The sequence below is a fragment of the Acinonyx jubatus genome, chromosome B4 (assembly GCF_027475565.1).
Source record: "Acinonyx jubatus isolate Ajub_Pintada_27869175 chromosome B4, VMU_Ajub_asm_v1.0, whole genome shotgun sequence".
NCBI lineage: Eukaryota > Metazoa > Chordata > Mammalia > Carnivora > Felidae > Acinonyx > Acinonyx jubatus.
Genome location: NC_069387.1, coordinates 57,219,872 through 57,242,475, shown reverse-complemented (window position 1 = coordinate 57,242,475; position 22,604 = coordinate 57,219,872). Strand labels below are relative to the sequence as shown.

Below are 22,604 nucleotides of genomic sequence, written 5' to 3'. Positions count from 1 at the left end.
TGTTTTAATAACTACTAACATTTGCCTTGGTATTGATTTGGTTTATTTTAACTTTATTTCATGGTGCTTGTGTCCCAAATAACCCTGTTATATTGTCATAACCCGCTCCTCCTTCCCTCCTTGCTCTCCAGCCTTTCTTTCCCCCTCCCTCCCTCATCCCCTTAGCTCTCTTTTTCTCTGTCCACCTCTTTCTCTCTCTTCTCTAGCACATCATGTACATAGACTACCAGGCACTTCTCACACACAGCCCTACCCATTAAGGACCTTGGTGCATTCCCATATTAGAGTGGTATTTCTCAGTTTTTTTTTCCACTATCACCCCTCTAAAGAGCCTTTGTAGACATTTTTTTTTCCTAACCACCCCCGCCCATGAAATTTTAATACCAGAGGTATACAATATATTTGTGCATGTACCATACATATAGCTGTGCTTTACACCTAAAAGAGTATGATTTTTTCATGCCCCCAAACTAATTTTTACCCTCTTCGGGGTGATATTGCTATTCCTTTTCCGTTCTCCCCACAAATGAGAATGCAGTTATTAGACCATACCTGGGGGAGATAATCTGGTCTGTAGCTACTTTGAAGAATCTATTTGAATCAGCTTTTCCTACTTAAGGGATACTTGAAAGACAATGGGGTGGGGGTCCAAGAAAGACATCGTTTTGGTGAAGGTAGGCCTTCAAAACTCTTTATTGAGGTCTCCTGGGTGGCCCAGTTGGTTAGGCGTCCAACTCTTTATTTCAGCTCCAGTCATGATCTCATGGTCATGAGTTCGAGTCCTGGGTCGGAGCCCTGCACTGACAGCATAAAGCCTGCTTGGGATTCTCTCTCTCCCTCTTTCTCTGCCCCACCCCCATGTGCACACGCTCTCTCTCAAAACGTTAAAAAAAAATCCTCTTTATCCATGGGAAGGTCCCAGCCAGAGTTGGGGTTTTCAAGAATTTATTCAAGGATTTGTTCTTGAATTTTGTTGATATCCTGATACCACCATTCCACATTTTCTCCTTGAGCCTGAAGTATACTCCTTTATACTTGTTTTTCTCTCTGCCAACAAAGAGGTCTTCTTGCTTTTATTCAAGTCTCTTTTTAGTACTCTCCCACCTTGTCTAGAATTTTTACCCATCCAGTTTTTTCCTCTATTTTGTACCATTCTTATCTTCCCCACCCCTTCTTCCCTAGATCCTTTTCTGCTACGTTCAAATAATGAACAAACCTCCTTCTTCCCAGAGAAATCTGCTGTTGGTTTAATTTACTTTCTCTCCCTAGCTTTATTGGGATGTAATTGACATATTACATTAAGATGTACCTACCTGATGATTTTTAATTTACTTTTATCCATTCATTTCTACACTTCCCAAATTTTGCTTATACTCCTTTCTCTCTTCACATACACACCCTAACCAATGTATTAAAATATGGGATTTGGGGTCCTGTAGCTCTGTTTCTCAGTTGTGGCACCTCCTTGAAGTCATTTTGTAATCTTTGGCAAATTATGTGATTTCTCTAAGTCCCAGTTATCTTCTCCATTAAATATATGTCTTGTAGAATTACTTGGAGGAATAAAATGATGAGTAAGTCCCAGCATAGAACCTAGCATAGGTTAAATTCTGTAATTCAAATTTAGTGATTTTTTCCCCCCTCAACCGTTATCTTTTAACTTTGTTGTGACTTTTTGTTAGTCTGTAATTAAATGAGACCAATCTTCAGTACTTACTAAGAATAATTATATAGGGCCACCTGGGAGGCTCAGTCAGTTAAATGTCTGACTTTGGCTCAGGTCATGATCTCATGGTTTGTCAGTTGGAGCCCCACATCAGGCTCTGCACTGACTGCTCAGAGCCTGGAGCCTCCTTCAGATTCTGTATCTCCCTCTTGCTCTCTCTGCCCCTCCCCTGTTTGTACTCTGTCTCTGTCTCTCAAAAAATAAATATTAAAAAAAAAAACTATATAGCTTATTCAGCAGTATTTACATCTTTGTTACTAGTCAGCTTCTAATTTGATGTTATTTTGGGCCATTTTTAAAAGATACTCAAAGAAGGACTGCAGAAATACATATATCCTCCAGAAAGTACAGAAGACTTTGAAACAGAAAATGCTTTCCCACCCATAGAGGTCACGCTTGAAGTTCAGGAGAATGTAATCTTTTTTGAGGATCCTATGGTTGCAAGGTGGGATGCTGAAGGTACAGCAATACCTTAATTCACTTTTTTAATTATGTAATGAAAAGTGGTATAACATGACTCCTTAAAACAGGAAATACAGTGTCTACACTCCCAGTTTCTAATCTTACACATTTCTATGGCAATTCTAGGGTCTTTGTTTGCTCTTGATGGAAATGAACAGGGATTGGAGTTTATTTATTGAGTTTTGTAACTGTTAGTTCTTGAAGTATTTATATCTGCCATAATTTCTGAACAGTTACTTAGTTATGTAATTATGTTTTTAAAAAAACCCAAAAATATCAAAATAGTACAACACATTGAAAACAAAAAAAATGAAAAACCTACATTTTTTGAAATGACTATATAATTCAGATTAGGGTGATTAAAATTTATTTTAATGTTAATAACTTATAAATTACAAATCTTATTACAAACAAGTACTGGAGATGGGGAATTGGCCATTGGGAAATCTGAGACAGAGGAAAACAGCCACTTTATGCCTCTTTATAACTTTTGATTGTTGAACCATGGGAAATTATTGCTTATTTTTTGAGAGACATTTTAAATATCAATAAAATCAGAAGCACCAGGAGAATACAAGCTGATGATTCACTGATCATTAACAAATACCTTATTTGGGGGTTGGCTGGCTAAACTTTGAAAGGTCTTGATCTTGTGAATTAATTATGCAGTTTTGAGGCTGCTGGATAAAAGGTATAGAACTTTACTTTTAATGTGAATTAATTTACATTCATCTATTTGTGTAAGTATTTACTTGGTGACAGGTTGGGAACAGATACGATCACAAAGGCACAGAGCTATTAGTTAATCTATTCAGTTATAGGAGGAGAGCATTTAGGAATTTCTCTGCCAAGAAGGATAAATATTATGTAGTTTAAACTTTTTTACGATTGCTACAGTAATCCACACTTTGGTTGTGTAGATGTAGCCACAAGGTATTTATATTCTAGAAATAGAATATAAACAGTATTAAAAACAGTATATGTCTGTCAATACATTAAATAATAAAACATATCAAAATGAACAGGTAGGTAATTTTTTCCCTTCATGTTGCTTTATAAGTTTCACTTTTCCATTAAATTTCACCATTCCATTAAAATGGAATATTCCTTAAATATTCCTTAAATATTTATGACATTAAAAATTATTCACACTAAATTAGAATTAGGCAATTACTCCACATGATTCAGGGAAGTAAAATTTGACTTTTACTATACTAATTAGATAGCAATATACAACTCTGATAATTCTTCCCGTGGGGAAACTTTTTTCCAGGAAATGCTACAAATATGGGGAGTTTATTTAGAGGTCATACATAATTTTTGCCTGTACAAGGTAATTTTGTTAATGTAAAAACAAAAAGAATTATGAATAACTTATTTTATCCATATAATTGGATTTGGCATATTGAATTTAAGAGTCAAAAATAGCGGAACCCTCCATGTGAGGAGAAAGCCATGTGGAGATGGAGAGGGCATTCTAGGAAGGGAATGACTCGTGTGTTCCATAATTGTGCTACACAAGAAGAAATATAGAATAAAGGAGACATAGTTCCTTCCTCTAGAAATTTTCAAAGTTGTAGGAGAGGCAGACAAGGCAAAGCCACAAATATGATGTAGTAAGGTGCTATTGTAATAGCTAAAAGTGTTATGGAGAAGAACAGTGGGTCCACCTGGAGCATTAAGGAAGGCTTGTCATGGTATGGAATATTGAACTGGGCCTTAAGAGACTAAGAGGGTACTGACATGCCAGTGTTTGTGTAGACGTAGGTTTTCCTTTTTCTTGAGTATATACCTAGGGATGGAATTGCTGGGTTGAATGGTAAATTGGTTTAACTTTTTAAGAAACAAATTGTTTTTCAGAGTAACTGTACCATTTTACATGCCTGCCAGCATTATATGAGGTTTCCCACTTTTCATATCCTTGCCAACATTTGTGATTATTTATCTTTCTGATTCTAATCATTCTAGTGAGCATGAAGTGGTATTTCAGGGATTTAATTTGTATTTCCCTAATAACTGATAACGTTAAGCATCTTTTTTAATGTGTTTATTATCCTTTAATAGATGTTCTTTGGTGAAACGTTTATTCAAATATTTTGCCCATTTTTAAATTGGGTTGTATTTTATTATTGAGTTGTAAGAGACACAAAAGACCACCTATCACAGGATTGTATTTATATGAAAAGTTCAGAAAAGGCAAATCTTTAGAGACAGGAAGTAAATAAGCTTCCTGTGGCTGGAGGTGAGAATGGGAGTAATTAACTATAAAATGGACAAGAAAGATCTTACGGGGAGGATAATAGTGTTGTCAACTAGATTGTGGTACTGGTTGCACAACTGGATGTATTTACTAAAAGTAATTATATGCTTACCACAAGTGAGTTTTAAAGTTGTGTTTTGTTTTGTTTTAAATGAAGAGAGGTTCTCTGTAAGATTAAGTGCTCTAGGAAGATAGAACTGCATGTGCTTAGAGGCTCAGAGGTATACGATATTGTTGGGAGAGAGGCAAAAAAAAAAGTGTAGCTAAAAACAAGTGAAGGAAGTACAAGGGATGAAGCCAGAAACATGGGTCTTCATTCTGAAGGTGTTACATACCATGCTGAGGAGTTTGGACTTGATCCTGTAGACAAGAAGAAACTCCCAGAAAGTTGGCTTTTTGTAGAGATTCTATTCTAAATGTAAAAGATTTATACACATTTGCAGTTATTTGGGTGGTTTCATTCATCTTCTTTTTGTGTAGAAAAAAATGAACCTGTGACTTTCTTATTGTGAAGGTAAACACTGGCAGACTGATGGCATCAGCAATGTCCTTTACCAATCAGAAGAAAGACTTATAACATTCAGCCTAGAAACTTTTGGCCCTGTTACCTTGATTCAAGATACTCATATTAACATGCCATTCCAGTCATGGGAACTCAGACCACTTGATGTGAATAAAGTACTTTTGACTGTGACTACGGTATTTACTGAGATACAAATACAAATTAAGGTAAGTCACAATTATAGTAAGTCATATGAAAGAGGTAAGCCTCTTTGAGGACAGCATGTCGAAGCAATCCATCATTGGTGATTTACATTTTGAAATGTCTTTTATAAATATATTTAAAATATACTTTGACCCATAATTTTTTAACCTTTTTTCCTAATGTTTAATTAAAGTTTATTTTGAGAGACAGGGAGAGAGAATCCCAAGCAGGCACTATCAGCGCGGAGCTGGTCACAGGGCTCGAACCCATGACCTGAGCCTAAATCAAGAGCCAGTTGCTTAACTGACCGATCCACAATTTCTAAACAAAATAAAACAAAAATTCTAAATGAAATAGTAATTGGATCGGTAATAACATGTAATAAATGAGATGCAATTTTGAACCCTAAATTTAGTAGAAATAGACCAATTAATGAAGCTACAAGCCCGGTTGTAATATGACTTCGAGAGTTTTTGATCCACTCTCAAGAGACTTCTTCCTCAAACCTGGAAGAGAGAGATGTGAACTCTGTACACCTTCAGATTGCCACTTTGCAGACTTTAAAACCAGATAATTTTGCATTAAGTCTTATATGTGTAAAAAAAAAAAGTATTCTTAAAAGTTGCAACATGAATAGCTGTCGAATGGCTATTGTAATTCAATATGACCATCATCAGTGTTCTTAGATCATAACTTGTAAGATGGGAGGACACCTGAGACGTTAGTCCCTCGATTGTTCAAATAAAGCCCAAAAAAGGTTGACCGATTGGGTGAGGTAACAAGGAGACTTTGTGGCGAAGCTCGGAGCTGGCTTAAAACATAGCTGTCCTGCATTCTTCTCAATGCAGAATGATATAGGGCTAAAAAACAAATGGTATAAGGAACGTCAAGTCTGGAAATGGAATAACGAAGTAATAATTCATAACCGCTTCTTTCTTCTTCTTGAGATTAGGAAAACCTCTGCATGTTAGCATCAGTCAAAGTAGATAACAAGAAACACTCCTCTACTTTGGAAGGAAGATGGATGACTCCTATTTCTTTGATTCTTGCTTTGAAAGAAACTGGATTGAATATCTTTCCTACTGGACACTCTCATTTTTATGTTGTTATAAATCATAAGGTAAGAACAAATCTTTCCAGATTTAATGTAATGGACAGTTAGAATGTTAGCAAGTACTAAATTTTACGTAAATCTTAAGGTATGTGGCAGGTTTTCTATATCCACATGTACAGGATTATAGTTAGAAAGGAGGGAATAAAGGGAAAGACCAGAAACCCAGGGTTGTCTCACGTGTAATAATCTTTCCCAAAAGAGTAAGCCTGTAGTATGATGTTCATATCACAAATGGAGCATTGTCCACAGCTGGCCAGTTCTGCATTTTGTATGTTTTCTTCCTTCTTCCAGGCTGGACGTATGTAAGATTTCTTAAAACAGGAAATGACTCAACATTTGCCCAAACATGACAAATCAGGCAAAATTAAACGCACTGATACAGAACCCACTTCCTTCTGCTTCTTGGCAGAGGCTCCCCATCTGCATACTGCTTCATGTTACCCATTAGGCTTTAGTTAAATAAGATCCTTCCATGTTAAACTGTGTGCTCCTTGAGGATGGGGACTGCTTTTTCATCACCTAGCATTCTTCTAGCACTTCTAGATTTAATGTCTTCCTTAAATCAGTAGACATTTAATAAATAGGATATATAAACGAAGACAAAGAAGGTTCTAATCAGGAAAAATGTTTTAGGCAGAAGAGTTCTGTACTCAAAAACAGGTTTATCATATATCAGATATGACAATACAGGTAGACCTATAACAATGGAAAATGTGAGTACAGTGTACATATGTGCAAGAAAAAAACACCTTGGCTTTACGCACTCAGTTGCCACTCTACAAATGCTGAATGTAGTATACTAGTCATTGCAGAATATCCAAGAATTTTTTTTCTAAACATTTATATTCTAGGCATTGTCATAGGTGCTTAGGATCCATTAGTGAATAAAACAAAGGTCCCTGCCATTGTGGAGCTTACATTCTAGCAGAGGAAAGCAAAAATCATCTTACTTTTTATGTTTATAGTTTATCTAGTATGTCAAAAGGTGCTAAGTGCTATGGAAAAAAGTGCAGGTCAGGAATCATGGGGCTAGGGCGGCATACGATGGCAAACAGGGTGTCGGAGGAGGGGGCACTCAATGAGAAGGTAAGATCTAAGCAAAACTTGAAAGTGGGGAATTAGGCCAAGTGAAGAAAGCAAAGGAAGAAGAAAAGATGATAGATCATGGGGTGTATGTGGCGGGACATCAGACCCCTTGTCAGTCATTGTTTGGACCTTGGTTTCTCTTCTGAAAGGCAACACCATTGCCTTGTCCTGACCGGGCAGTCATCTAATATTACATTTTAAATGGATTTTCCTGTACTGAGAAGCGACTGTAGGAGGCCAAAGATGGAAGAGAGGCTTGTTGTGAAGCTCTATGACCAATTGTATTTGTTTTTATATTGACAGGAACCCTTGGTAGAAATTAAAGCTTATCGACAACTGGCCCTGCTAAGTTCTGCTTTTGCATTTGGTTGGAGCAAGTGGAATGTAGAATGTAGTTCCAAAAAAGTTATAGTTAAGGTAGAGTATGCAAAAACCCATAAAACTTTGTCCTCCAAAAGAAGATAAGGTACTCAAAAGCTAAATGAATGTAGGGCATAGTTTCTCCTCTTGAAAAGGTGAAAAAAATTAACATCAAAATAGTTTTCAAACTTCACTTTTGTTTATTTTGTCAAAAATATAAAGCCGAACTATGTAAAGATCATGCCTTCATTGCCCAGTATGGTGTCAAACCCTCTTAACTTTAGGCTAATGTCCTTATCTCTCTGTACCTCAACACAAGAACAAATGGAAGCGTTTAATGTGAATGTGTCTATGATTCACAAACGTTTTCCTCAGAGATGGGTAGGCCTCCAGTTTAACTTTCTGGCACATTTACTGCCTGAGAACAAAGGTATCTTATCAAATTCTAAATGCTGACTGATGAATGTTCTAGCATAAGTGAGCCACCATATTTACTTGTGTATTTTGAATGTAAGCTCCTTGAGGATAGGGTTTATTGTTGCAGTTGCTACTTGTTTGGTTTTCTTTCTTTGTTATATCCCCAGAACCTAGAATAATACCTGGCACATGATAGCTTTTCAACATTATCTCTGTTGAATGAATTAATACATTTTGATAAGGTCTATAAACGCATGGTTTAAGAAATGGGACACTAAGAATGTTTCTTTTACATTAGGAAGTTGGGGGACTTAGTTCAAATTACACTCTGCTAAAATACCTAATAGAAGAACTATTAATGGATTTCTCTAATTTTCTTTTTCTTTAGCTGAGGGAACACCTTACTGAAGAAGAACCTGTTCAGGATCCTAACTGGACCCTTTTAATGTTTAGTGGTGACAGAGCACAGAGGCTCAAAATCAATGAAAACAGTGAAACATTCTCTGAAGCCCTTAAAGAAGAAACAGAGTTTCATTCTACTCTGTATCACCTGGTTAAGGATTTTGCTTCCAAAGAAGCAATGGAGAAAATTAGGAGCTCCAAATGCCAGTTTATTGATTCTGTATGCTATATGCTACTCTCGACGAGATTACTCAGCTACTCTTAATCCCCAATGGTAAATTTTGTTCAGTATGAAGAATCAAGCAGTTTGGAGAAAAAAATCAGGTTATTCAATAAAATGTAATGAGTTGATATATTTCCAGTAGGTTATTAAAATCTAGTCAGCATTTTATACTCAAATGTTATTTTTTAAAAAGTGGGGTTGTTTTTCCCATGAATACTTTCAGTTTTCACTGTATGAAGATTTGAATGGTTCTTTATTTCAATAAATTTTAACAAACAACATGTAAGATCGCCTCAAAAAGCTCATTAAAAGATCATAGGTAGGCTTCCTCCCCATTATATTTTATTTGGGAGGAAATCACAGAAAGAGGGAATGTAAAATATCTTGCAGTCCTTCTGAGACCCTCTGGTTCTATGCTATAATTTCCCAGCTAAAAATGACTAATTTACAAAGTTCAGATACTGAAACTTTAAAAATGAAGACACATACATTGAGATGTGCTCTGGTCACACTGGTGGTGGCCCATTGTGTTGGAGTCTAGTAAATGGCCACAAGATTTGTTCTAGAGACATCCAGGAGTCCCCATCTGGTGTGGGAGCAGCATCCACAGACTTCTGGAAAAATCGTCCTGTGAGGAAGCTCATCAGAGCTGCAAACAGTACAATGAATGCAACAGAAAGCCAGAGTGCCTTATTAGCTTTTCTGATGGAAGTCTTGAGATTTGTTGCCCAGGAAGCTATTGTGTCATAACTATAAGGAAAATACAAAGTCAGTATTTGGTAATAGCAACAATCTGTTATTAGAAACACTCCTTTTGCCAACAATACCAATCAAATCCTTGATCTGCCACCAACACTGCCTTGTAAGAAGCTACCTAATGTGACCTGCTGTCTTGGTTTGTACTACCATTTGCCCCCATCCCCACCCCTAATAATTTTTAGAATTAGAGAAATGATTTAAATAATGCCTGAGACAGACACCTAATTTTCAGATCATCACCATAGCATTTCTTAACTATTAACAAGAACATTTGAGTATTTATCTCATTCTTTCAATTGAGTAAGGCAACTTCTATTCCTACAGTAGAAACAAAAATGTTATTTTTGGGGTAGAGCATGATATGTGTGTATATACCTATGTCACATACTTCTCACCATACCCTGGACTTTTGCTATATTGAAATTTAAACTATTTTTAGAAACCCCCATAAGAAAAGATTATTATATCATAGGTCTTTGAAAATAGTTAACTGTGTTAGACACTACACTTAGCATTTTACATGTGCTAGTTATTTAATCATGACAACAAAACAATGCCACAGGTGCTACCATTATCATTCCTATCTTCTAGATAAAGAAACTGGTGTTCAATAATGGATGAACTTGCCTAGGTCATCTGACTCCAGGGCCAAGTTCCTAACACTGAACTCTTACACATGCAGGCATAATTCCTGTACACCATGCGAAATTTGTTTTTTTACCCTAAATTTAACAATTTGACAAGTCTTTTAGTACTTTGACTAAAATTAATACTGTTAACCCTGCCTTATCTTTCCCCATTCTACAAAAATGGTATCATGAGCAAGTAGACAACTTACATTGAGGAACCATCCCATTTTGATGGATTATTTCTCTTTTCAGAAAGACTTGGCTTTCTTGTCCTTTCTACTGTTTCTTCTCCAGATGGTTCTGAGTCTTTACTTCTGTAAATAAGTATTTTTAAAAATGTTTGAAACTATGGATAATGTACCAGATTATTTATAAAATATTGCTAGATTGTACTACTAAAGAGGCTTTAGATATATATTTTTCTAAAGCAAAACAACTAATTCTAAAATTCAAATCACTAAATTTATGTTTTTAACCATTTATAGGAATTTAATTTTTAAAACTTACTATATTTAGGAAAATGTTTGTTGTAGAAAGTTGAGATACTATCCAAAGCAAAAGGAGAAATTTACAAAGAACATGCAGAAATTAGTCAATTATCACCACTCATAATTAACCAGTGTTATTAATCTGTGATTTCTTTCCCTGTTTGTGTATGTGTAATCATACTTTAAAAAACAAATGTGAATATTTCTTTTTCCGTATTTTTTTTATTCAATATGTAGTAAAATATTTTCTCCTTCTACCATATAATTAATCTATTAACAGTGGATCTTATGCTAAACTGGAGTAACATCAAAATGCCATTTCTTCTTTAAAAATCTTAATTTTGAAAGATTTTGTAAATCTTTTTATAAAAATTTGTTTATAAAAATATGTTCAGTATAAAGCTAGCTACAATATTTAACGAGCTGAGAAATAGTATGATTTTATTTGAAATACTTTCAATCCAATTGCTATCTACAGAGGAGTTCCTTTAACCTGAACAAAACTTGTTTCATTTTCATGTTCACTAAAAAGTTCCTAGTTAGATTTGAATTTTGAAATTAGAAGCTCATTAGGCCCTCACTGTTGCCAAAGGGAACTGTTTCTCAAAGTTTTTTTTTTTCTTTTTCTCTTTTCTTGTTGGACTTGTATAGGGAATGTGTGTAGATGGTTTTAGTGTTTAAAGGAAACAAGGTCCAAATGCCTAGACTCTTGTTTCTCAAGATTTCAGTTTTTTTGTTTGCAAAGGCTTCTCAGAAATCATACTGTACTAACAAAAAAACAAAAGATAGATTGTAATCTTTTGGAGAAAACTTGATTTTTTTTCACCCAGGTAAGAAAACTCCATTACATTTGCTCTAAATCTGAAAAGAACTTTCAACATATGCAATAGACTCCCAGGATTATTTAAAAAACAAAAAAACTGAGGGTAGGCACTATGTCTTACTCTTCTTTATACCCCTTAGGATCGAATGTAGTATATACCACAGAGTAGGCAGGCAACAAACATGGATAAAAAGAACATAAAGCCATTTCAGTCAGATCTCTACAGATGAGGAAACAGACCAAATAAGGTTAAATAGTTTGTCCAATGTTCACCCAGGACCTAGAGGCAGCATTTCTTCATGTCCCTTCTCCTCAGCTGTCTACCTTTTGCTACAGAAGATTTTATTTAACTTGCTACACAGACATGTAGCAATATAGCATTTTACGTTTCCCCTACTGTTCATTTACACATAAAGGGAAGATAGATGTATATATAATGCACATAATTTACATATGTGCCTATATGCTATACATACATATATATAATTCATGTTTTGTTTCGTTTTTTAATCTAAGTAGATGGACATTTTACTTCTGTGGCTCTATACTGACCTTTCTCTCAGATGGCCAGATTACCTATACAGGAAAAAAATCATTTCACAATTCTGGCAAATTTAAGGGTCTTCTCTAACTCAAGACCTCAAACCTTAGGTACTAAAGAGTGAATGTATTTGCAAATAACATTTATAGAATGCTCTACAGTTTATAAAAGTCTTAATGAATTATCTTTTCGATGATGCAGCATCGATCTCATTTCCATAGAGTAAAAGTGATCCCCACTATTTCCCAGTTCACATCAGGTTAATAAACACACCAAGCTTCACCTACTTTAGTTCACATTTTTCTTCTTCAGCATCTGCCCAGGAATAGGTGCTAATAAATCGATGTAATGAGGGACGGTGTTCACTCTGCTTTGACCCCAAAATACGCCTAAATAAAGATGATTATAGCCACTTGTCAAATTAAATATATCCGTAGCCATTATCAATTTATAAGTACTATTTTTTGTTGGCATATTCACATTATGCTTCATTACAAAACTTCATGGTTATACACCTATTTTTATAATTGTGCATGTACTCTGTGTAAATCAAATGTTACTCTATTACTTATTGCAAACATTTACTTCAGTCAATTATAAAACAGGAGGTGGTTCCCAAAAGGCAACCATAAAATTACACTTACCAGCTGCTTGACCTCCTACTGAATCGGTCATTTTCCATCCCAGCCACCTTTAAAATTCAGAAATAATTTAAAAAATAATGAAATGTCAATTTAGTGAAGTTTATGTTTTGTTATATGAAAATTAATTTGCTTTTGGCTAAGAACACTTAAGAATTTGCTTACCATTCCTGCATTTCCTATATTTCTGGGCAAAGAGGCAATGGTCACTCTCCGAAGAGAAGATGGCTACCCGAAGAGGGCAAAAAGTACATTTAGAAAATTATCCGTATTTTATCATTGTATATATATAACACTAGTGGATATCCTTGTACCTACACATACCTGCACTTGGTCATTGCTGAGTTAAACAGTAGACATATTTTGTTATGGCCAAATTGCCTTCCAGAAATATTCTACCAATTTATATTCTACCTCCTCCCAACACCCGATGAGTATAATCAGATACGGCTTTTTGTTTCGGTTTCTAGTAACATTGAACATTTTTTTAATGTTTAATAGTCATGTATATATCTTCTCTGAGAACTATCTGTTCATGATTTTTGCCCATATTATTAATGATATTTCTGACAGAAATGTTTTTCATGGTTAATGCAGCCAAATCTGTCTTTTGCTGTAGTGTTTCTTTTATGCCTAGGTTTTCCCCAACTCAAGAGGCGATAAATACCTATTTTCTAGCTTTTTTTTTTCGTGGTTTCACTTTTTCCATTTACCACATTTAAAGATGGGCATATTTTGATAAATTGATGTATTTACATATCGGCATTGAGATTTGCAGAGGAAAATGTGATATACTACTATGTGGTTCTTAAAGTTTAAGTATAACTTCAGGAAATAAAAATGTAATATTAAATGTAGGAGACAGACTAAAGAAGCTTAAGGTGAATCCTGTTCTTAAACCACCATTCCTAATTTAATTGTATAGGTTAGTTGAATATTAAAAATATAAAATTACAGTCCAAGAAACTTGGGTTCTCACCATGGTCCTGCCACTACGTGATCATAACTAATCACTTATGTGAAAGTGATTTTCCTCATTTGTGAAAGAGATGTGGATGGAATGATTTTAAAGTCTCTTGCTCAAAAAAGTCTGTGAAATCCTGATTTTCAAACTGGCAAAAACTGCTGGTTGACTTTCAAGATCCCATTTTCCCCTTTTCACTTAGTGTAAAAAAACCTCCTTGAGTTTCTAGTTAGGCACAAAGACTCCAGAATTAAAAACAGGTTTTCCAGCCTCACTTTCAACCAAGAAACAAAAGGGAAATGTTATCTGGGATTTCTAGGAATTATCATGAGAGGGAGAGGGAATATCCATTTTTGCTTCTTCCTATTTCTTAGAATGTGACTCCATGAGGAGTTGGTGCCCCTGAACCGATGAAGCCATCCTAGACCTTAAGGTGGAAGCAAAGGGCTGCGGGTGATGAAGCAGCGAGAGGACACTGGGCCTTTTGGATTTTGTGAAGCTTCTCTGCCATTTTGGGACTGCTTATTTCCAACTCTGGTTTTATGTGAAAGAGAAACTATCTGGTTTTCCTCCTGCTTTTGGAGAAACTTAATTGATGTACACATACAGTAAGTATAAAAGCATACATATATTCACACATAACTACATAAACACAGACATATGATTTACATGTAAAGCCATGTTGCAAATAATATTTTAAAACCATCTCATCGGTAACATTTGATAGACAATTAGTAATTACCTTGGAGTTTAGAGAAGATGAGCGTCTTTTAATTTGGCAGTCATCTGAAAGGAAAAACACATTTGCACATTTTAGGAATTACATATACAATTTTCTGCAACAGTCTTAATTCTTTACAAAGAAGAGCAAAAGTCAGAAAATAAGACCCCAGAGACTACACAGCAATAAAAGTATCTGGTTATTATTTTGTGATTCACAACAATTGCCACTTTAATTGATGGAATGCAATCCTCTATGTCACTACAGATGTCCACAATGCTTACCCAGCACATAGGAGGTGCTAAATAAATGTATGCTGAATAAATGAAACTACAGATCAGAAGATTATCAAATGTGATTACTTTTTCTAGAAAAGGGAACAGATCATTAGAATAATTCTGTTCAGAAAGGTTCACACTATTTAAATTAAAACTTTATATAAACCTTATGTTTTAAGGTATTTTCCATGGTCTCAGATGTCTATTATCCAATCCATCAGCCAGCTTACTATGCCACAGTCATTCCTTCTTTGAGAAATACAAAACCATTGTTGATGAAAGTGGCTCATTTAACCTACTGTGTTTTATGTGTGGAGAAAAAGCCAATTCTAACATACCCTAAATAGGAGAACATTAGGTAAACTCGATGGGTTGTATTACATATATTCTTTCATGTCAGCAATCTAATTTAATGAATTTTTTGGTGTCATTACCAAAGAATCCTTCTGGTCTCTCAACCTGTTTTCTAAATAATATCTATAGCATTTGGGCTACATAAATAACAGGAATGAGTTATTCTTCTAACATAACCTTAACCTAAAGTTTTTATATCAAAGACATAATAGGAATTTGTAAGAGAGAATGAAAGAGGAGAATGCTAGAAAAACATAACTGATGCTATTAAATTTTTATTACCTTCATCTTCAAGAGGATTAAAAGACCTTTCATTTTGCAGAAGAACCTGTTTCAGTTCTTCTAATTCAGCATGCTCTTTGGCATACATTCTCTTCAGGTTTTCTACATGCTGAATCATCACTTCAACTGCTTTACTAACTCGGCTTTCCTAGTAGGAAAAAAAAGAATAAATTTACAGTGAAAATACTATTCTTGATATCCAGTTAAAAAATGGTGATTAGGCACATGCATTTATCTTTACTCCATCCCTATATTCCCCTAAAGTGACAATAAAGGCATTTTTTTAAAGAAGACATGAGTACACAAAGAAAAATAGAACAGAAGAAGATATAATAACATTTTGAAAGCTTGCTAGTAGAAGGACTAGTGATGAATGTCTAAGACCCGAAAAAGCTGAACTCTAAAAAAAAAAAGGCAGTAAGCCTGCAAGCAACCTGCACTGCACCACAGAAAGCCATGCAAGCTCAGGATTTAAAGGTGCCTCTGAAATTAAACTTGAAGGTAGATATATAACAGAAGAAATGGTTGAAAATCTGCATAAAAAGTGATTAGATCCACAGATCTCCTTACTCAGACCAGCTGAGCAACTTCCCTTCATCACTTTGCCAAAAGACCACAAAGGTTGAATATTTAGAGAGAGAGAAACAGCCTGTGGATTGGGCAGTCACAGATAGTTGATGGTGAATGAATCATACAGAAAAGAAGAGATTAAGCAAAAGTCTGTATACATACTAAATAGTGAGATACCTAGCCTGATTTCTCCCTCCAACTTGCAAACACTGGCAGCCAGGCTTATACTCTCAAAGCAGGTGGTTGGAAGGTTTTCCTCTGAGGAATCTAACACAGCAAGATAAAAGTCTTAACATTACTGACATTAAGAATATCCCAATGAGACATCCTAGCTTGTGTGAAGCTCAGAGACAATGAGAACCTCCCCTGCCCAACATACACACAGCTCCCATTCAGCTATATAGTGGATCATCACTAATCAGAGAAAAGCCTCTAACCATGAAAGAGGAAAATCCGCACTAGAAAAGCAAGCTGGAGGAGATCAACTACCCAAAGTCTTTGAAGAAACTAGAAATACCGTCACTTAAGATTAAGGGTTGCATCCATGAAATAAGAACAAGATCTTAAAAAGCTGCATGTTGAAAATAAAGTTTGGGGATTAAAAATATGACAAAAATGCATAAGAGAAGAGCTACAAGGTAAGGTTGAGGAAATATCCCCCCAAATGGAGCAAAAACACTAAAAAGTAGAAAAGAGATGAAAAAGGACCTGTTCAGGAGATCCAACAGGCAAAGAACAAGAACTCAAGAAAACATAGGAAAATTCCACAGAATGTAGAAAAAGGAAATAATTTTTTTAAAAAATCTCTAGAACTCAAGAACTTGCCAGCTTATATCCACCCAGGGCCTGTACATGAAAATAAACTCATACCAAAAAAAAAGGACAGTAGGGAGAAGAGGATATCCTAAAATCTTCTGGAAAGTAAGCAAAGGCATAAACAAAAGCTCAAGAGTCAGAATAGCATCAAACTTTGACAGCAACACCAGAAATTAAGAAGGAAATGAAACAATGCAAGAAAAATTCTAAAGGAAATTATCTCTAACCTAGAATCTATCACCCAGCTAGACTATCAATTAAGTAGGAAAATAAAAACATTTTCAGTTATATAACGTCTCGAAAAGTTTAACTCTCAGGATTTTTTTTTAATTGAAGTATAGTTGACATACAATATTGTCATAATTTCAGGTGCATGATATAATGATTTGACAATTATGCATTATGCTTCATTCACCATCCTAAGTGTAGTTACCATCTGTCACCATACATTATTACAGTTTATTGACTACATTCCCTATGCTGTACTTTTTATCCCTAAGACTAGAGCTTTAATAACTGTAGATTTTTACCCCTTTGTATATTCCTGCCTCCTTTGTTGTAGATTAATTGACCATATATACATGAGGGTTTATTTCTGGGTTCTCTATCCTATTCCACTGATGTATGTGTCTACTTTGGGGTAGTGTCATACTATTTTGACTGCTACAGCTTTGCAATATATCTTGAAGTCTGGCAGTATGATACCTCTATCTTTGTTCTTCTTTCTGAAGATTGTTTTGGCTATTCAGGGTCTTTTGTGGCTCCTTATAAATTTCAGGATAATTTATTCTAGTTCTGTGAAAAATGCTGGTGGTATTTTGAAAGGAATTGCATTGAATCTATTGATTGCTTGAGGTAATATGGACATTTTAACAATATCAATTCTTTCAATCCATAAGCATGGACTGTCTTTCCATTTGTGTCACCTTCAATTTCTTTGTTTTATAGTCTTCAGAGTACAGGTCTTTCACTTCCTTGGTTAAATTTATTTCTAGATATATTATTATTATTGGTGCAATTGTAATGGGATTGTTTTCTCAATTTCTCTTTCTGCTACTTCATTTTCAGTGTATAGAAATACAAACAATTTCTGTATATTGGTTTCGTATCCTGCAACTTTACTGAAATTAATTATTAGTTCTAATAGTTTTTTGGTGGAGTCTTTAGGGTTTTCTAGATATACTATCATGTCATCTGCAAATAGTGAGTTTTACTTCTTCCTTACCAATTTAGATGCCTTTTATTTCTTTTTCTTGCTAATTTCTGTGACCAGGACTTCCAGTACAATGTTGAAGTGGTGAGACTGGACATCCTGGTCTTATTCCTGATCTGAGAAGAAAATATTCCAGCTGTGTATGATGTTAGCTGTGGGTTTTTCATATATGACCTTTTTAATTCTGAGGTATGTTCCCTCTAAATCCCCTTTGTTGAGTTTTTATCATGAATGGATGTTGAATTTTGTCAGATGCTTTTTCTGCAGCTATTTAGATGATCATATGGTTTTTAACCTTCATTTTGTGAATCTGATGTATTTGCACATATCGAATCATTCTTGAATACCTGGAGCAAATCCCACTTGAATGTGGGGAATGATTCTTTTAGTGTATTACTGGATTTGGTTTCTAATATTTTGTTGAGGATTTCTGCAATTATGTTCATCAGGGATATTGACCTGTAGTTTTCCTTTTTTGTAGTGTCTTTGGTTTTGGTATCCAGGTAATGGTGATATTCACAGAATGAATTCATAGAGTTCATAGAATGAATTTGAAAGCTTTCCTTTCTCTTCTATTTTTTGGAATAATTTGAGGAAGATAGGTACTACCTATTCTTTAAATGTTTGGTAAGAATTCACCTGCAAAACTATCTGATCCTAAACTTTTTTTTTGTTGACAGTTTTTTGATTACTGATTCATTACTAGTAATCCTGTTCAGATTTTCTATGTCTTCTTTATTCAGTTTTGGAAATTGTATGTTTCTAGGAATTTATCCATTTCTCCTATGTTGTTATATTTGTTGATATAATATTTTATAGTAGTCTCTTATAATTCTTTGTATTTCTGTGATATCAGTCATTATTTTTTCTCTTTCCTGATTTTGAGTTCTCTTTTTATTAATGAGTCTAGCTAAAGGCTTACCAATTTTCTTTATCTTTTTAAGAAAACAGCTCTTGTTTTCATTGATTTTTTTTTTTTTGGCCTCTATTTCATTTATTTCTGGTCTGAGCTTTATTGTTTCCTTCCTTCTACTAACTTTGGGCTTTGTTCTTTTTCTAGTTCCTTTACGTGTAAGGTAAGATTGTTTGAAATTTTTTTGTGGTTCTTGAGGTAGGCTTGTATCATTATAAAATTTCCTCTTAGATCTGCTTTTTCTGCATCCCAAAGATTTTAGACCACTGTATTTTCATTTTCATTTGTGTTTATGACTTCCCCTTTGATTTCTTTGTTGGCCCATTGGTTGGTTAGTAGCATATTGTTTAGCTTCCTAGTGTCTGTGTCTTTTCAAGTTTTTTTTTTCTTAAAATTGATTTCTAGTTTCACACTGTTGTGGTTGGAAAAGATGCTTGGTTTCAATCTTATTTATTGAGATTTTGTTTTTGGCCTAACATGTGATCTAACCTCGAGAATTTTCCATGTGCACTTGAGAAGAATGTGCATTCTGCTAGTTTGGGATGGAACGTTCTGTATATGTCCATTAAGTTCGTCTGGTCTTAATGTGTCATTCAAAGCCACTGTTTCCTTATTGATTTTCTGAATGGATGATCTATTCATCGATGTAAGTGATGTATTAAAGTGACCTCCTATTACTGTATTACTGTCAATTTCTCCCTTTATGTCTATTGATATTTGCTTTATGTATTTAGATGCTTCTATGTTGAGTGCATAGATATTTACTATTTTATATCCTTTTGTTGGACTGATCCCATTATCATTATGACCTTCTTTGTCTCTTGTTACGGTCTGTTTAAAATTCTATTTTGTCTGATATAATATTGCTACTCCAGATCTTTTCATTTTTATTTGCACGAAATATTTTTCCATCCCTTTACTTTCAGTCTAGATGTGTCTTTAGCTCTGAAGTGAGTCTCTTGTAGGCAGCATATAGACAGGTATTGTCCTTTTATTCATCCAGTCACCCTATGTCTTTTGATTAAAGCATTTAAAGTAATCATTGCTACATATGTACTCATTGCCATTTTGTTATTATTATTATTATTATTATTTTGTAGTTCTCTCTTCCTTTCTTCTTCTCTTGCTCTCTTCCACTGTGATTGATGATTTTCCAAGTGTTATGCTTGGATTCATTTCTCTTTGTTTTTGTGTATCTATCATAGGTTTTTGGTTTGTGGTTACCATTAAAATTTGTATCTAACATCCTAAGTATATAGGAGTCTATATTAAGTAGATAGTCACTAATTTTGAACACATTCTAAACAAACTACATTTTTACTCCCATATTTGGTGAGCAGAAAGGAGACCAGTCTGGCTGGAGTGCAATAATTCAGGAAGATAAACTTAGGAAATTAATTTCAAGATGTAAGAGGGTAGGGGAATCATGTAGATCTTTTTAAGCCATCATAAGGATTTTGGTTTTTATTCTGAAAAAAACTGAGGAGCCACTGGAGGACTTTGAACCAAAAAGAAACATGATCTGGCTTAAGTTTTGAAAGTATTACTCTGGCTGCTTATGGAGAACAGATTATGTTGCGGGGAGTATTTGGTTTGAATGCGAACAGGCAGACCATTTAGAAAAATATTGTATTAATCTCTAAAACATAGAATGGTAGCTTAGATCAAGGTGGTAGCAGTGGAGAAAGAAACGTGGGGTTGAATTCTGGATATATTCTGATGGTAAATAGGATTTTCTGTAGCATTAGAGGTAGAGTGTGAGAGAAAGGTGTTGAGAATTGCTCCCAAGGATTTTCAATATGATAATCTGGAAGGGAAGTTACCCTTGACTGAGATAAGGAGATTATGATTAAAACCGGTTTTGGAGAGACCATGGGCAGTTTATTTTTATATATGTTTGAATTGTTTGTCAAATAATATATATATGTTGTTTGAATTGTCTGTCAAACATCCAAGTGGAAATGCTGCATCTGTAGTTAGTATATTCTAGTCTGGAACTCACAGCAATGGCTTAGGATAAGCATGTGAATTTTGGAGTCATCAGCTGACTACATAAGATGGTATGGGGATTGAAGAAGATGAACATTACATGTACAAGGATGGAGCCCTGGGCCCCACTGATGAGGCCTGGGAGAATGGTGGGACCCACACAGGAGCCTGGAAGGGAGTGACCCATGATGTAGAGAGAAAAACACAGGAGAATGTGGTACCTAGAAGCCTAGTGAGGAGAGTATTTCCAGGAGGAGAAAGAGCTCAGCCATGCTGACTATAGCAGATAGGTTAAGGAAAATAGGTAGGTTAAGGCCAATTAGAGCAGATTTCAGTGAGAATGGGAGGGGACAAATTAGAGACCATGAGTACTGTTGAATTCTGTTGAGGAAATTTGCTGGAAATGGGAGCAGAGAAACAGGGTGGTAGTCAAAGAAGAAAGGGTCGAAGATTATTTTATTTGTTTTTGTGTTTTTTTCCATCTTAAAGACACTATATATGTGTTCTCATGAGAATGATTTGATACAGTGGGGAAAGTTGAAGATTTTTGAAGGAAAATAGGGAGAATCAGACCCCAAGACTCCGAGTAAATTAGGAGGATGGATTCTGGTATACAGTTGAGATGGTTAGCCTTAGACAGGATTAGAAACAACTCATGTTTTGTACTGTGAAGGAAGGCAAAGTATGAGGGTTGAGATGTTACTAGGTTTGGAACTTGTGGCAGTTCCCTTCCAAATGACTCCAAGTTCTCCCTGAGGCAGGAAGCAAAGTCGTTATTTGATAGAGAAAATGGGGAAGGACATGATGAAGATTTGAGGAGAAAGGAGAAAGGAGAAAGTGTGAAGTTGATATTTGGAACAGATGATTTAGATGACTGTCCCTGGATAATGCTATTATGAGAGGGTATTTTTTTTACATTTTTATTTGCATTTTCCATTTTCCATTTTTTCTGTATTAAATACGTAAATCTTGTACAACACAGAAGTATTTTTAAAAACTTCTTCCTAGAAGTGTAATCCATAATCTCAGGGGAAATAGTAATTTTTAGTAGTTTCATCATAGCAAAAGAAACGGAGACAGATTACCTGATTAATGGCTCCAAGCATCTCAGCCCTACTGGCCACTCGTGCAGTGCACTGGCTAAGGAAAGTAATACTCTTCTCCAGCTTCTTAACAATTTCCTGGGCATGGTTGTCATCTTCACAAAGTGGTGTTAAAGACTGCACAGAAAGTAAAGTATTAAAATATATGCAACCCAAGTATTCAGCCAATGATTCTAACACTATGTTGTAAATACAAATGACAGTCACATCTCACTTATGTTGGTGGAAAGTGAAAAGAAGCAGCAAAGACCAATAATGAATGGTATTGAAATATTAATATCATTGTTGGCTATCAAACAGACTATGCAGATGTTCACAAAACTTTTTATATCTAGTATTGATCTCTTCCTTCTTTACTTCCTGATTTGCCATTCTTTTGTGCACATTTCTACCTACCACTTTTCCACTTAACAGAATAGGATATACTTAACTGGTAATGGTAGAGAAACTGTGCTTATGAATGAGTTGAGTGTATTGTATAAGGAGCATGGTTTGAACGTTTAAGAAAAGTAGTGAAATATACTACATTTAGATATGGTTCTGACTTATATACTTCCTCTTGTATTGATTACAAAGCATTATTGGGCAGGTTAGATGGGTATGCCTGCACTGCCTCATGAATATTTCTTTCAAACCTGTGCCCTTTCCTGATAGAAGACCATCCATTTCACTAGGGTAGAGACAGAATTAAGTGGACAGATTTGGAAACAAACAAGCCACTGCTTATTAGCTGTGTTTCCATGAGTGAATTTCTAAGACTTGCC

The 22,604-nt window shown here is 35.0% G+C and overlaps 2 protein-coding genes across 8 annotated transcripts in view; one reads left to right on the top strand and one right to left on the bottom strand.

Annotated features, from left to right (window-relative positions):
• The window catches only part of DNAI7 (dynein axonemal intermediate chain 7), an 81,127-nt gene extending 65,604 nt beyond the window's left edge, over positions 1–15,523 (top strand). For 6 of the 7 annotated variants that reach the window (XM_027035755.2, XM_027035754.2, XM_027035753.2 and 3 more), the window contains 5 exons: positions 2,029–2,185; positions 4,963–5,177; positions 6,107–6,274; positions 7,658–7,771; positions 8,520–9,037. In XM_027035755.2, the coding sequence (XP_026891556.1) occupies positions 2,029–2,185; positions 4,963–5,177; positions 6,107–6,274; positions 7,658–7,771; positions 8,520–8,798 (933 nt within the window). In that variant the 3' untranslated portion in view covers positions 8,799–9,037. Of the gene's footprint in view, positions 1–2,028; positions 2,186–4,962; positions 5,178–6,106; positions 6,275–7,657; positions 7,772–8,519; positions 9,038–13,975 lie in introns of those variants that run through there. The other variant, XM_053226023.1, reaches the window with a different exon arrangement.
• Positions 9,077–22,604, bottom strand: part of IRAG2 (inositol 1,4,5-triphosphate receptor associated 2) — a 127,872-nt gene continuing 114,344 nt past the window's right edge. Inside the window, exons 32-39 of the mRNA XM_027035758.2 lie at positions 21,823–21,957; positions 15,237–15,384; positions 14,344–14,387; positions 12,803–12,865; positions 12,641–12,687; positions 12,284–12,385; positions 10,354–10,458; positions 9,077–9,506 (exon numbers count right to left, since the gene is read on the bottom strand). Of these exons, the coding sequence (XP_026891559.2) occupies positions 9,263–9,506; positions 10,354–10,458; positions 12,284–12,385; positions 12,641–12,687; positions 12,803–12,865; positions 14,344–14,387; positions 15,237–15,384; positions 21,823–21,957 (888 nt within the window). The 3' untranslated portion in view covers positions 9,077–9,262. The remainder of the gene's footprint in view (positions 9,507–10,353; positions 10,459–12,283; positions 12,386–12,640; positions 12,688–12,802; positions 12,866–14,343; positions 14,388–15,236; positions 15,385–21,822; positions 21,958–22,604) is intronic.